The 12,144-nt window shown below is 45.4% G+C and overlaps 1 protein-coding gene across 2 annotated transcripts in view; it reads left to right on the top strand.

Moving 5' to 3' along the window:
• The window catches only part of LOC140483334 (uncharacterized), a 134,440-nt gene that overhangs the window by 26,135 nt on the left and 96,161 nt on the right, over positions 1–12,144 (top strand). For both annotated transcript variants that reach the window (XM_072581531.1, XM_072581530.1), the window contains exon 5: positions 3,417–3,514. In XM_072581531.1, coding sequence (XP_072437632.1) covers positions 3,417–3,514 — 98 coding nt within the window. The remainder of the gene's footprint in view (positions 1–3,416; positions 3,515–12,144) is intronic.

Here is a 12,144-nt window from a genome sequence, read left to right as displayed (position 1 = left end):
CTGACCTACACAATCTCACTGTCTGTCTGAAATATTACGACAGCTACATTCCCTTCACTGTCCTTTACAGTTCTCGTGCACTGTACTGTCTTTTGAGTCATTATTGGTTTATCAAATGTGCTCCTGGATGTAGTAGAGCCTTCATAGAATGATGTAGCAACTTGAGGCCATTCAGCCCATAGTGCCTATGATGGATCATTGAAAGACCCACCCTACTAGCCCCAACCTTTTGCTCACTGCTCTGTTGGTTTCTCCCCTTGAAGGATTTATGAGATTCCTTTTTGAAAGTTGTTATTGGGTCAGCTTCCATCACCATTTCAGGCAGCACCTTCCGGATGATCACATTTAAAATGAATTATCTGTATTTCACCTCTGGTTCTACTGCCAATTCTCTTCAATTTGAGTCCCTCTGGTTACTGACACTCCTGCCACTGGGTGCACATCCACCTTGTTTGCCACGTGAAAACGCACCAAGGTTTTGGACACCAAGTTACCTCTCCCTTATTTACCTTGCAGAACAATATATCCAAGGCCCCATGGAACTGAAGTCCCTTGTCTGTGGGACTGTTGTGCTCAGCCTCCTCTACACTCTCCATCTACGGTCTCAACAGAGTTCCTGAAGTCTGGATGGTATGGTGCCTCAGTTGAAGTCAAGGCATTGGGAGGGTGGACAGAGAGGCTTTGGGAAGGCGGACAGAGGGCTAACACCCACCCTCAAGGTTCTTCCAAGAGCAATTGTCAATGGGATCCATCTTTGGTCCTTCTGAGAGGTTTTAGCATCTTATCAGAGGCTCAGAGGTTAGCGCTGCTGCCTCATGACACTAGGGTCCAAGTTCAATTCCAGCCTCGGGTGACTGTCTGTGTTGAGTTTGCACATTCTTCCCTTGTCAGCGTGGGGTTCCTCCTGATGCTCCCACAGTTCAAAGATGTGCAGGTTAGTTGGATTGGCCGTGCTAAATTCCCCCCATAGTGTCCAGGGATGTGCAGGCTAGGTGGATTACTCATGGGAATAGGGTAAGGGAGAGGGTCAGTGTGGACACAGTGGGCCAAATGGCCTGCTTCCACACTGTAGGGATTCTATGAAAATGCAGTGCCTAAATTTGGGACATACAAGTGTGACAGAGGCCTAACCAGCAATTTATAAAGGAGTTTGGCACAGCTTCCTTGTTCTTCCTCTTCATTGTGTCAGTGAAGCCATGTGTGGGGCGTAAAACAGCCTGGACCCAGTCTTCCTTGTTAGATAAGGCAATTAGTGTCTGAAAGGGTTAACTGATGTCGAGAGATAAGCTCCACTCATTACGCTATAAAGACCAGAGAGAAGCTAACCAGCTTTTATATGAAGTTATTGGTGCTACATTCTATTCAGCTAAAGAGTAATGTATACTTATTGTTAAGTCTGGCTTGAAGTCCCACATAAGACTATTAAGTAACTCAGATATAATGTATCCAAATATAAAATACTATCTAATAAACTTACTCTGTTTATTAGGACTGCACCTCTCTTTTGCCTAAGACCTAAGTGCAGTCTTCCTTTCCCATTTGGTTTCAGTAACTTAGACAAATAAGAATGAGGAAGATTGGTGTCAGTGAATCTACCCAAGACATCTCAGATGTCTCAGGACCACAACTGATGCATCTTCTGACTGGAATTCATTCAAAGACTGGTCAAAACCCATGGCTGTGTGGTTCAGAGAGGGTTGGATTTGGGAAACATTGTACGTTATTGTTGAATAATGTAACGGGGACAGGGAGAGTGGAATTTGAACTTTCGAAATTCCTGGGAATAAGAGGATGTCCAGTGCGGTTAGAGAGTGTGTGTGTGTTCAGTGAGGTGCTCCCTTCCTGTGATTGATAGCTTTTAATTATCCTTTGGCTGGAAAAGGTAAAATAAAGACTGTGGCTGTTGAGTGCATGATAATTCAGTGCAGCTTGCTGTGGCAATGTGGACTTTGTACCTGAGTGTTGCAGTCTGGAGCCATGGATGGTGACGGGAGAGGCTCCCATTTTATAACTGATAAAGCATTAACCCCCCTGCTCATACCACCTTCTAATGGTGTGTGTTGTAAGGATTATGAAGAGTGATTCCCAACCTGTTAACCCAAGTTAGGGACATGCCAGCATGGAAACATAGGAGCAGAAGGAGGCCATTTGACCTTTCAAGCCTGCTCCTCCATTCATCATGGTCATGGCCAATCATCCAACCCAATAGCCTAATCCTGCTTTCTCCCCATAACCTTTGATCCCATTGGCATCAAGTACTGTCTCTTGAATATAGTCAATGTTTTGGCATCAACTACTTCCTGTGGTAATGAATCCCACAGACTCACCACTCTCTGGGTGAAGAAATGTCTCCTCATCTCTGTCCTAAATGGTCCACTCTGAATCCTCAAACTGTGACCCCCTGGTTCTGGGCGCAACCACCATTGGGAATGTCCTCCCTGCATTTGTGGGACTCACATCTGGAGCGCCTTGTTGAGAGGCAAGGAGGTTATTCACTGCACCACAAGAGGCTGTTACAATGGATATACCTGCAGACCTCAGTCTGGGAAGGGTTGATTCCACTGGGGGTTAGGGATAACCCAAGCTCGGAGTGGGAGAGAGCAAGGTAAGTTGGCAAGTTCGGAGATCTGGTCTGAGAAATTGGATACCCGAGAGGGCTCAAGCTTTTAAGGCCTGAAGGATTAGAGGATGGGGGGAAGTGGGTGGTGGTACAAGGATTTGGGATTCTGAAAGCCCATACTTTTACACAACAATTCTTGTGTAATTAAAACAAAACTCTTGTAAATATTATATCTGGTTGGAAATAATGTAGTTAGGTGTATGATGAGGTATTAAGTGCATGGGGGTGGCACAGGGTGAATTCCTTTTGCAGAGAGCCAGCATGTAAAGAATGGGCAGAATGGTCTCATACTATGCTGCGACTGCCCTATGATGGTCCTGACAAATGGGTTTTATGCCTATATGATGGAAAATCGATTTCCTCCATTCTGATATTTCCCACACTAAACACTTATTTTTAATGTTTACTTCTGATCCTTCAACTTGTCCCTTATTCTTTTGTCAATGTAGTAAGTCCCAATTGTTTCTTGAAAATGATATTGAAAATTGTAGGCAGTGCAATTGTTTGCTGACTGTGAGAATCCTTCAATGTGATTGGCTGTTTTGCTCACTGACATTACTGCTGCTCGATGTCTGGAGATTCATGAGGCACCAGATTCAAAAGGCATCCATAAAGGACATGCTGAGGTTATAGTGAGTTCTAGATTGTTCCGGGACAATTATTTTAAGGTTAACTCCAAGTTCTGTCACTTTGGCATTAACCATGTAATCTGGGTCTCAGAGATGGTCTCCAGGCCAAAGGATCTGTCTAACTTGGTGTGCTCACTCATGAGAACTCCTGCTCTCTCTTGTTACAGCCAAAGGTGAAGATTGTCTGCCCAGAGATGAAACCACATCCTCACCCTCACGATAAATCTCCTCCTCTAACTGCTGAGGAGCTGAGAAATCTAACAAGGTATGATTATAACTCTTTAAATGTGACATAACAGTGGTTCAGCTAATGTGGATTCAAAGGGTGTTCTTCTGTGCTATAAATTTCTGTCTCTCGAGATACTTACTTTTTTTTGATTGAAAAAGCCTTTCCTTGTTCCAATGTATGAGACAAACATCATTTCTAGGGGTTTTCTGCTGCTCTCTGTCGATGGTTAGACCACTTTTGGGATACTGCATTCAATTCTGGTCTCCTTGCTGTAGGAAAGATGCGGTGAAATTTGAAAAGGTTCAGAAAGGATTTACAAGGATGTTGCCGGGGTTGGAGGGTTTGAGCGACAGGGAGAGGCTGAATAGGCCGGGGCTGCTTTCACTGGACTGTCAGAGGCTGAGGGGTGACCTTACAGAAATGTTTCAAGTCATGAGGGGCATGGATAGGGTGAAGGTCAAGGTCCTTTCCCCACGGTGGGGGGCTCAAAATCCAGACGGCATAGATTTAAGGTGAGAAGGGAAAGATTTAAAAGGGACCTGAGGGACAATGTTTTCACACAGAGGGTGGTACGTGTATGGAATGAGCTGCCAGAGGAAGTGGTGGAGGCTGGTACAATTGCAACATTTAAAAGGCATCTGGATGGGTATATGAACAGGAAGGGTTTGGAGGGATATGGGTCGGGTGTTGGCAAATGGGACTAGATTAGGTTGGGATATCTGGTCGGCATGGAGGATTGGACCGAAGGGTCTGTTTCCAAGCTGTACATTGTGTGATTCTATTTGGGGGCATTTAGTTTATGAACCTGAAAACAGAGTTGAGAAGTTTGGGAGAAGACCCCACCCCACAGCTCACCAATAGGATAAACAACACACTGAGGAATCTACAAAAAAACGGACAGATAACCAGGTCTGACCTACAAAGAATGAAACCTGAAAGCAACAACACCCCCAGATTCTATGGACTACCCAAAGTGCACAAACCAGACATCCCGCTCAGACCCATAGTATCACTACCAGGGACACCATCACACAAACTGGCCAAAGAACTACAGCAGAAACTGAAACACCTGATCAGCGGATCCAAACACTCTATACAATCGACACAGGAATTCTTGGACATCATCAGAAATATACACATAGACAAGGAAGAAACTATGGTCTCAGTTGATGTAATGGCACTGTTCACCTCCATCGACAAAACACTAGCCAAAGAAACAATAGCCAACCTGCTGGACAGACATAACAGACAACAAGACGGTGAACCTATCAACAAAGACAGCATACTTAAACTACTGGACTTGTGCCTCACAACACACTTCACATTCAACAATCAAACATACGAACAAATCAACGGAACACCCATGGGCTCACCGATCTCTGGACTCATAGCAGAAGCAGTAATGCAAAGGTTAGAACAAACAGTCTTACCACAAACTCTGGGTCAGATACGTGGATGACACCTTTGTAATAATTAAAAAACACAGAAATAGAGAACATACACCAGATCATCAACGCCACACTCACAGGAATCCGATTCACTAGAGAGGAAGAAAAGGACAACCAACTCCCATTCCTAGACGTGATGGTACAGAGAACACCTAATGGAGAATTCACCACAAAGGTTTACAGGAAAACCACACACACAGACCAAGTCCTAAACTATGAAAGCAACCACCCCAACACACACAAACAAAGTTGCATCAGGACACTATTCAAAAGGGCCACAACACACTGCAGCACACCAGAACTACAAAAAGAGGAAGAGGAACACCTATACAAAGTATTCACCAAAAACGGATACCCTCGCAATTTCATCAACAGATGCCTAAGGGAGAGACAACGGAACGAGGACATGCCGCAACCCAAAGGACTAGCCACACTACCATACATCAGGAGCATTTCTGAACTGACAGCCAGACTACTGCGACCACTAGGACTCATAACAGTACACAAACCAACAGCCACGCTCAGACAACAACTCAACAGAACGAAGGACCCGATACCCAACATGAGCAAAACTAATGTAGTGTACAAAATCCCATGCAAGGACTGCACAAAACACTACATCGGACAAACAGGAAGACAGCTAACGATCCGTATACACGAACACCAACTAGCCACGAAACGACACGATCAGCTATCCTTAGTAGCCACACACACAGATGACATGCAACATGAATTTGACTGGGATAACACTACCATTTTCGGGCAAGCCAAACAGAGAACAGCCAGGGAATTCCTAGAGGCATGGCACTCATCCACAGACTCTATCAACAAACACATCGACCTGGACCCAATATACCGGCCACTGCAGCGGACAGCTCGAACTGACAACCGGAAGCAGCAGAGACAGGCCACTATAAATGCCGGAAGAAACAGCACAGAAGCGCTTCATAGGAGGCTCCCAAGCACTGAGGATGTCACCTAGACAGGGGACGAAATGTTTGCAAGACAAATTCCCAGCTCGGCAAACAGAACCACAACACAGAGTTGAGAAGCTAAATCTCTAGGTTTGTGAAAAATGTGAGTGAGACCTGATTTTGTTTTACCAACGATGGGAGGGCAATGCAAGGGCTAGCTCAGTACCAAAGAATCTTCCAAATAAAATCTTGTCATAAAGCACCTACAGCAATTGGATCTTAAAGGCTTTGGGAGGAAGGATCTCTCACACTTCGACCAGCTTGGTGGTGGTCCGTACCATCGTGATAGAGAATAGACAAACATGCATAGAGGAGGAGAACAACTCATTTCCAAACCATTTAATGTGTTCCAGGGCAAAGTACTGCACATAAAATCCTGATGGGACTGGACAGGCTAGATGCAGGAAGAATGTTTCTGATGTTAGGGAAGTCTAAGTGTAATGCGTAAGTCATCAGGACTGAGATGATGAGGAATTTCTTCACTCAGAGAGTTGTAAACCTGTGGAATTCTCTCCCACAGAAATATTTTGGGGCCAGTTCGTTAGTAATGTTCAAGAGGGCACGGGACATAGCCTTTTTGGCTAAAGGGATTAAGGGATATGAAGAGAAAGTGAAAATGGGAATACTGAGATTGCCTGATCAGCCATGATCATATTGAATGGTGGTGCGGGCTTAAAGATTGATCGATTGATTGATTTGATTTGTGGTCATGTGTACCTAAGTACAGTGAAAGCTTTGTTTGAAGGCAGCATAGGCAGATCATAGTAAGCAAAGACATAGAGATCATAAGGTGAATATGAACTTGGACAGAGTAAGGCATATAGGTTACATTGCAAAGGACATGTGCTAGTCAAGATCAACATTGACATGTTCAGCATTACTTAAAGTTAATGAGTCCATTCATCAGGGAAGAAGCTGTTCCTGAAACTGCTAGTGTGTGTTCAAGCTTTTGTATTGTCTTCCTGGTGGAAGAGGTTGTAGGACTGCATTACCGGCGTGCTATGGGTCTTTAATAATATTGGCTGCCTTTCCATTTATGGCCAAATCGCTTACTCCTCCACCTATTTTCTATATTTATCGATCTCCGAATCATAGAGCACTTACTAGATTGATGTCCTTGAAACTGTCTTGGCAGTAAAATCAAAGAATTTTGTTTGATAGTTCAACTGTGCAGGATAACCATCATTAAAACTGAACCCGTTTGTGTAAAAGTATCATTTTAAGAGAGGTATTCAGGCATTTGTTCTGTCAAAGTGAATTAAGCAACACGTTCTGCCATCCTTGAAATGAAACAATGGGGTGATTTGAAACTGTCATATAAATCACACGTAAGTTAATATATACAAGATTAGAACTCGCTCACAACTTTGGTGCTTAGTTCAATAAAGGTTATCTGCCAAGCTCACCACTTGCTGCTGTGTGCCCTGTATATCTGGCGGGGTGCTCTATACTGAAAGACTAGTGAGTGCATGCTAAATGGTTCCCCATGTAGTGTTAACAGGCTTCAGTGTGTAGAAGCCAAGAAATTGAAACAACAGAATACTTAAAATCAACGTGCCAACTTAAACATAGTTCTAATGAGACACAAAAGCAATGTTGGATTTCTTGCACTCACCAGAACTGGGACACGAGGAAGCCAGAGTGAGAAAGGGAACACCAATTTATACAGGATGTGAAGAGGGTGCTAGGGAGTTAGGTCGTGATGGAATGGAGATGCAGCAGGAACTGTTAACTGTCAATCTCAGTTCACAGATCAAACTCAGGTCAGACAGGTAGACTCTGATTGGTGGGCTCATTGCTATGTGGAATGCAAGAGGAACCAGTTGTCTCCATTCCCCTTCCCTCATTGAAAAGGTTCACAGAATGGTCAGATTTATTTTTGCCTAAAAAGGATTGCAGTGTCCTGTGTTCTTTTTATTGATGGGATAGATGGAATATTGTACTTTACTGTGTGCTTTGAAATCTTTAAAGTTGTGTTATATATAAAAAGTTTGGTTTATTCTATTCTATCTTTATTTCTTTTCTGTAATAAACTTATGTTGCATTATTAAATCCAAATCTGCAGCATTGTGTGTTTGTGTTTCCATGAAAGTCCACTCTGTTGTAAAAAAAAATCCATCAAAACCAGATTTCGTCTGAGATTTGACTTGTCCAGTAATAGCGTCAGCTGATCAGACTCCTCTCCTAACAACATTTCATTAACACCAGCAGATTCCCTTCTGTATTAGGTTTGACTTAACTGTGACTTAATTCCCAGACTGGAGAATCTGATAGCCTCTTTCTTGAGTATTCACACAACTGAGCTTAGACACTCTCAGATTCATACCTTGTCAGATTTCAACTAAACCTCGGGGTTCTAAGCAAACACTTCTGGTCTGGAACTTTCAAATTAAATTAACTCACCTGAGGAAGGATTTATAGTTTGATTACCAAACCACTTCGCCTCAGTTCACACACACTTTCCTTGGCTCCTGGAGTGAGACAAGAACTGAGAGTTTCTGAATCAGAGACGGGGAAGCATCCCACTGCATCACAAGAAAATCATGAGTGGTATGGTTTTTAGATTAGATTACTTACAGTGTGGAAACAGGCCCTTCGGCCCAACAAGTCCACACCGCCCCGCCGAAGCGTAACCCACCCATACCCCTACATCTACATTTACCCCTTACCTAACACTATGGGCAATTTAGCATGGCCAATTCACCTGGCCTGCACATCTTTGGACTGTGGGAGGTTAGGGCTGAATAGCCAAGGTCTCTTTTCTCCATGGTAGGGGAGTCAAAAACTAGAGGGCATAGGTTCAGAGTGAGGGGGGAAGGATTTAAAAGGAACCTAAGAGGCACATTTTTCACACAGAGAGTGGTGTGCATATGAAATGAGCTGTCAGAGGAAGTGTTGGAGGCTGTTACAATTACAGCATTTGGATTTGGACATGAATAGGAAGGGTTTAGATGGATATGGGCCAAGTGCTGGCAAATGGGCATAGATTAATTTAGGATATCTGGTCAGCATGGACGAGTTGGACCAAAGGGTCTATTTCTGTGCTGTACATCTCTGTGACTCTATGACCTCTTAGTAGCTGGCCTGCGGTGCATGTAATGACTACAATGTATGTACTGAGTCTAATTTATGATATAAACACAATGTAGATGAGTAATATGTAAATAAAATAGGGATTGGGTCATATTTGGTCGAAGTATTCCTTGAAGTCAACACTTTTCTGACTTGATTCCTCATAACAGATTGATTGGTCACTATGAATAGTTTCTGTTCGATGAGATGAATTATTTGCAAGTTTCCCATCACTGACCTTTAGTGAATATTGAATAGGGGTGTGACGATCTTTTTTATTTCAAAAATATACTTTATTCATAAAATCATTTGGATCTCTATACAATTGGTCATGCCATTCTTGTGCACACATTACATTGCTTTACATACAGACATCGAAATGGATTTTTCCTATATACAAGTCTGTACATTGACTATCCAGCTCTTCTGCTGAGGCGTCAGCAGAGCCCAAATGACTGCATGGGCCCCCTATTCTTCTTCGGCAGGCAGATGTTACACGGTGGTCTTTTCTTATTGTGCCTTGGCAGCAGCTGCCCCAAGCTTCAGCGTGTCCCTCAACACATAGTCCTGGACCTTGGAATGTGCCAGTTTGCAACACTCAATCGGGGTCAACTCCTTGAGCTGGAAGATCAACAGGTTTCGGACCGCCCAAAGAGCGTCTTTCACCAAGTTGATGATCCTCCAGGCACAGTTGATGTTCGTCTCGATGTGCGCCCCAGGGAACAGACCATAGAGCATGGAGTCATGGCACTGCTCGGGACGAACCTCGACAAACACCACTGCATTCCTCTCCTGACTTGTTCTGCATTGGCACATTCCAGAAGGAGGTGTGTGATAGTCTCGTTCCCCCCCCCCCCCCGGAGCCGCTTCGAGGGCAGCGTGTGGTGTGGCTGACAGTCCGGGTGTGCATAAAGGATCTCACAGGAAGAGCCCTTCTCACCACCAGCCAAGCCATGTCTTGGTGCTTGTTGGAAAGTTTTGGTGATGAGGCATTCTGCCAAATGACTTTGACAGTCTGCTCAAGGAACCGCTCGATAGGATCCACCCTCTCCTTTTCCTGAAGGGTCTCAAGGACACTACGTGCTGACCACTTCCTGATGGACTTGTGGTCAAATGTGTTTTTCTTCATAAACTTCTCCACGAAGGACAGGTGATACGGAACGGTCCAACTACTCGGAGCGTTCCGCGGCAGCGGGGCCAGGCCCATCCTTCGCAACACCGGGGACAGGTGACACTCAGTATGTAGTGACACTTGGTGTTTGCGTACCGGGGATCCACGCACAGCTTGATGCAACCACACACAAAGGTGCCCATCAGGGTGAGGGTGGCATTGGGTGTCATTTTTTCCCCCGTTGCCCAGATCTTTATACATCGAGTCCCTTCGGACCCGGTCCATCTTTGATCTCCATATAAATTGGAAGATGGCTCGGGTGACTTCAGTGGCACAGGTTCTGGGAATAGGCCAGACCCGTGCCACGTATAACAGCAATGACAGTGCCTCACACCTGATGACCAGGTTTTTTCCCGCGATGGAGAGCAACCGTAGTTTCCATCTGCCCAGTTTCTGCCTCACTTTGCTGATACGCTCCTCCCAAGACTTGGCACACGCTCCAGCCCCCCCGAACCAAATACCCAGCACCTTCAGGTGGTCGGTCCTGATGGTAAAGGGGATGGAGGATTGGTCAGCCCAGTTCCCGAAGAGCATGGCCTCACTCTTGCCTCGGTTTACCTTGGCCCCCGAGGCCTATTCGAACTGGTCACATATGCACATGAGTCTGTGCACGGACAGCAGATCCAAGCAGAAAACGGCGCCGTCATCCATGTACAGGGAGGCCTTAACCTGTAGGCCCCCGCTGCCAGGAATAGTCATCTCTCTCAGGCTCGCATCCTTCCTGATGGATTTGGCAAATGGCTCTATGCAGCACACAAACAAGGCAGGAGAGAGAGGGCAGCCCTGCCTGACTCCAGATCTGACTGGGAAGCTATCTGATTCCCACCCATTGATTGAGACTGCACTGACAATGTTGGTGTAGAGCAGTCTGATCCAATTGCAGATTCCCTCCCCAAAGCCCATTTTGGAGAGAATATCTCTCATATATGTGTGTGAAATCCTGTCAAAGGCTTTCTCCTGGTCCAGGCTGATGAGGCAGGTGTCCAACCCTCTGTCCTGCACGTAGGCGATCGTATCCCTGAGGAGTGCGAGACTCTCAGCGATCTTCCTGCCCGGTACAGCACAGGTTTGGTCAGGGTGAATCACCAACCCCAGAGCAGACCTGACCCGGTTGGCGATAACCTTTGACAGAATTTTGTAATCCACATTCAACAGTGAGATTGGTCTCCAATTTCTGGTTTCCTCCCTCTCCACCTTCCACTTGTAGACGAGGGTGATGATGCCTTTCCTCATGGATTCACTCATGGTACCTGCCCGAAACGTACTGACATACACCTCCAGCAGGTCCTGGCCAATCATGTCCCACAGAGCAGAATAGAACTCGACCGGTAAGCCGTCGCTTCCGGGAATTTTATTCTTTTCGAAGGACTCGAGGGCCTTGGTCAGCTCGTCCAGAGATAGTGGCTGGTCCAGCCTCTCCCGTGTTCTGTTGTCTAAGACCTCCGTGATGGAGGATAGATACGACTGGGAGGCCGCGCTGTCGGTCGGCTTCGTGTCATACAGACTGGCATAGAAGGATTTACTGATCCTCATGACATCAGCCTGAGATGACGTTATCGAGCCGTCTTCTTTCTTCAGGCTGCTGAGCACGGAGCTCTCTTTGTGCACCTTCTGGAAGAAGAAACGTGAGCACGTCTCGTCCTGCTCCACCGAGCGGACCCTGGACCGGAAGATTATCTTGGAGGCCTCCGAGGCAAAGAGCGAGGCTTGCTGGCCCTTCACCTCCTTGAGGTCGTCTGTGACATCGACCCCCATCGTCTGCAGCAGGGTGTGTGATGATGTTTTTAGGAGATGTCAGGATTATAAAAGTTATGAATAAATAATTCATTAGTACTGATTGTCCCAGCATTGATGTGTATTCACCTTACAGTTGTAGTCATTCCTCATCCATTCAAAACCAAACTGTTTTGTGGATCTTACCAGTTATTTCCTTTGCACTGTGAGGAAATCTATACATTTGGTTCTGTCTGAGCAGCCTCGGTTCACTGGGGCTCAGTAAAC

The sequence above is a fragment of the Chiloscyllium punctatum genome, chromosome 11 (genome assembly GCF_047496795.1).
Source record: "Chiloscyllium punctatum isolate Juve2018m chromosome 11, sChiPun1.3, whole genome shotgun sequence".
Lineage (NCBI taxonomy): Eukaryota > Metazoa > Chordata > Chondrichthyes > Orectolobiformes > Hemiscylliidae > Chiloscyllium > Chiloscyllium punctatum.
Note: the sequence above shows the minus strand (reverse complement) of the source record. Positions and strands in the feature narration are given on the sequence as shown.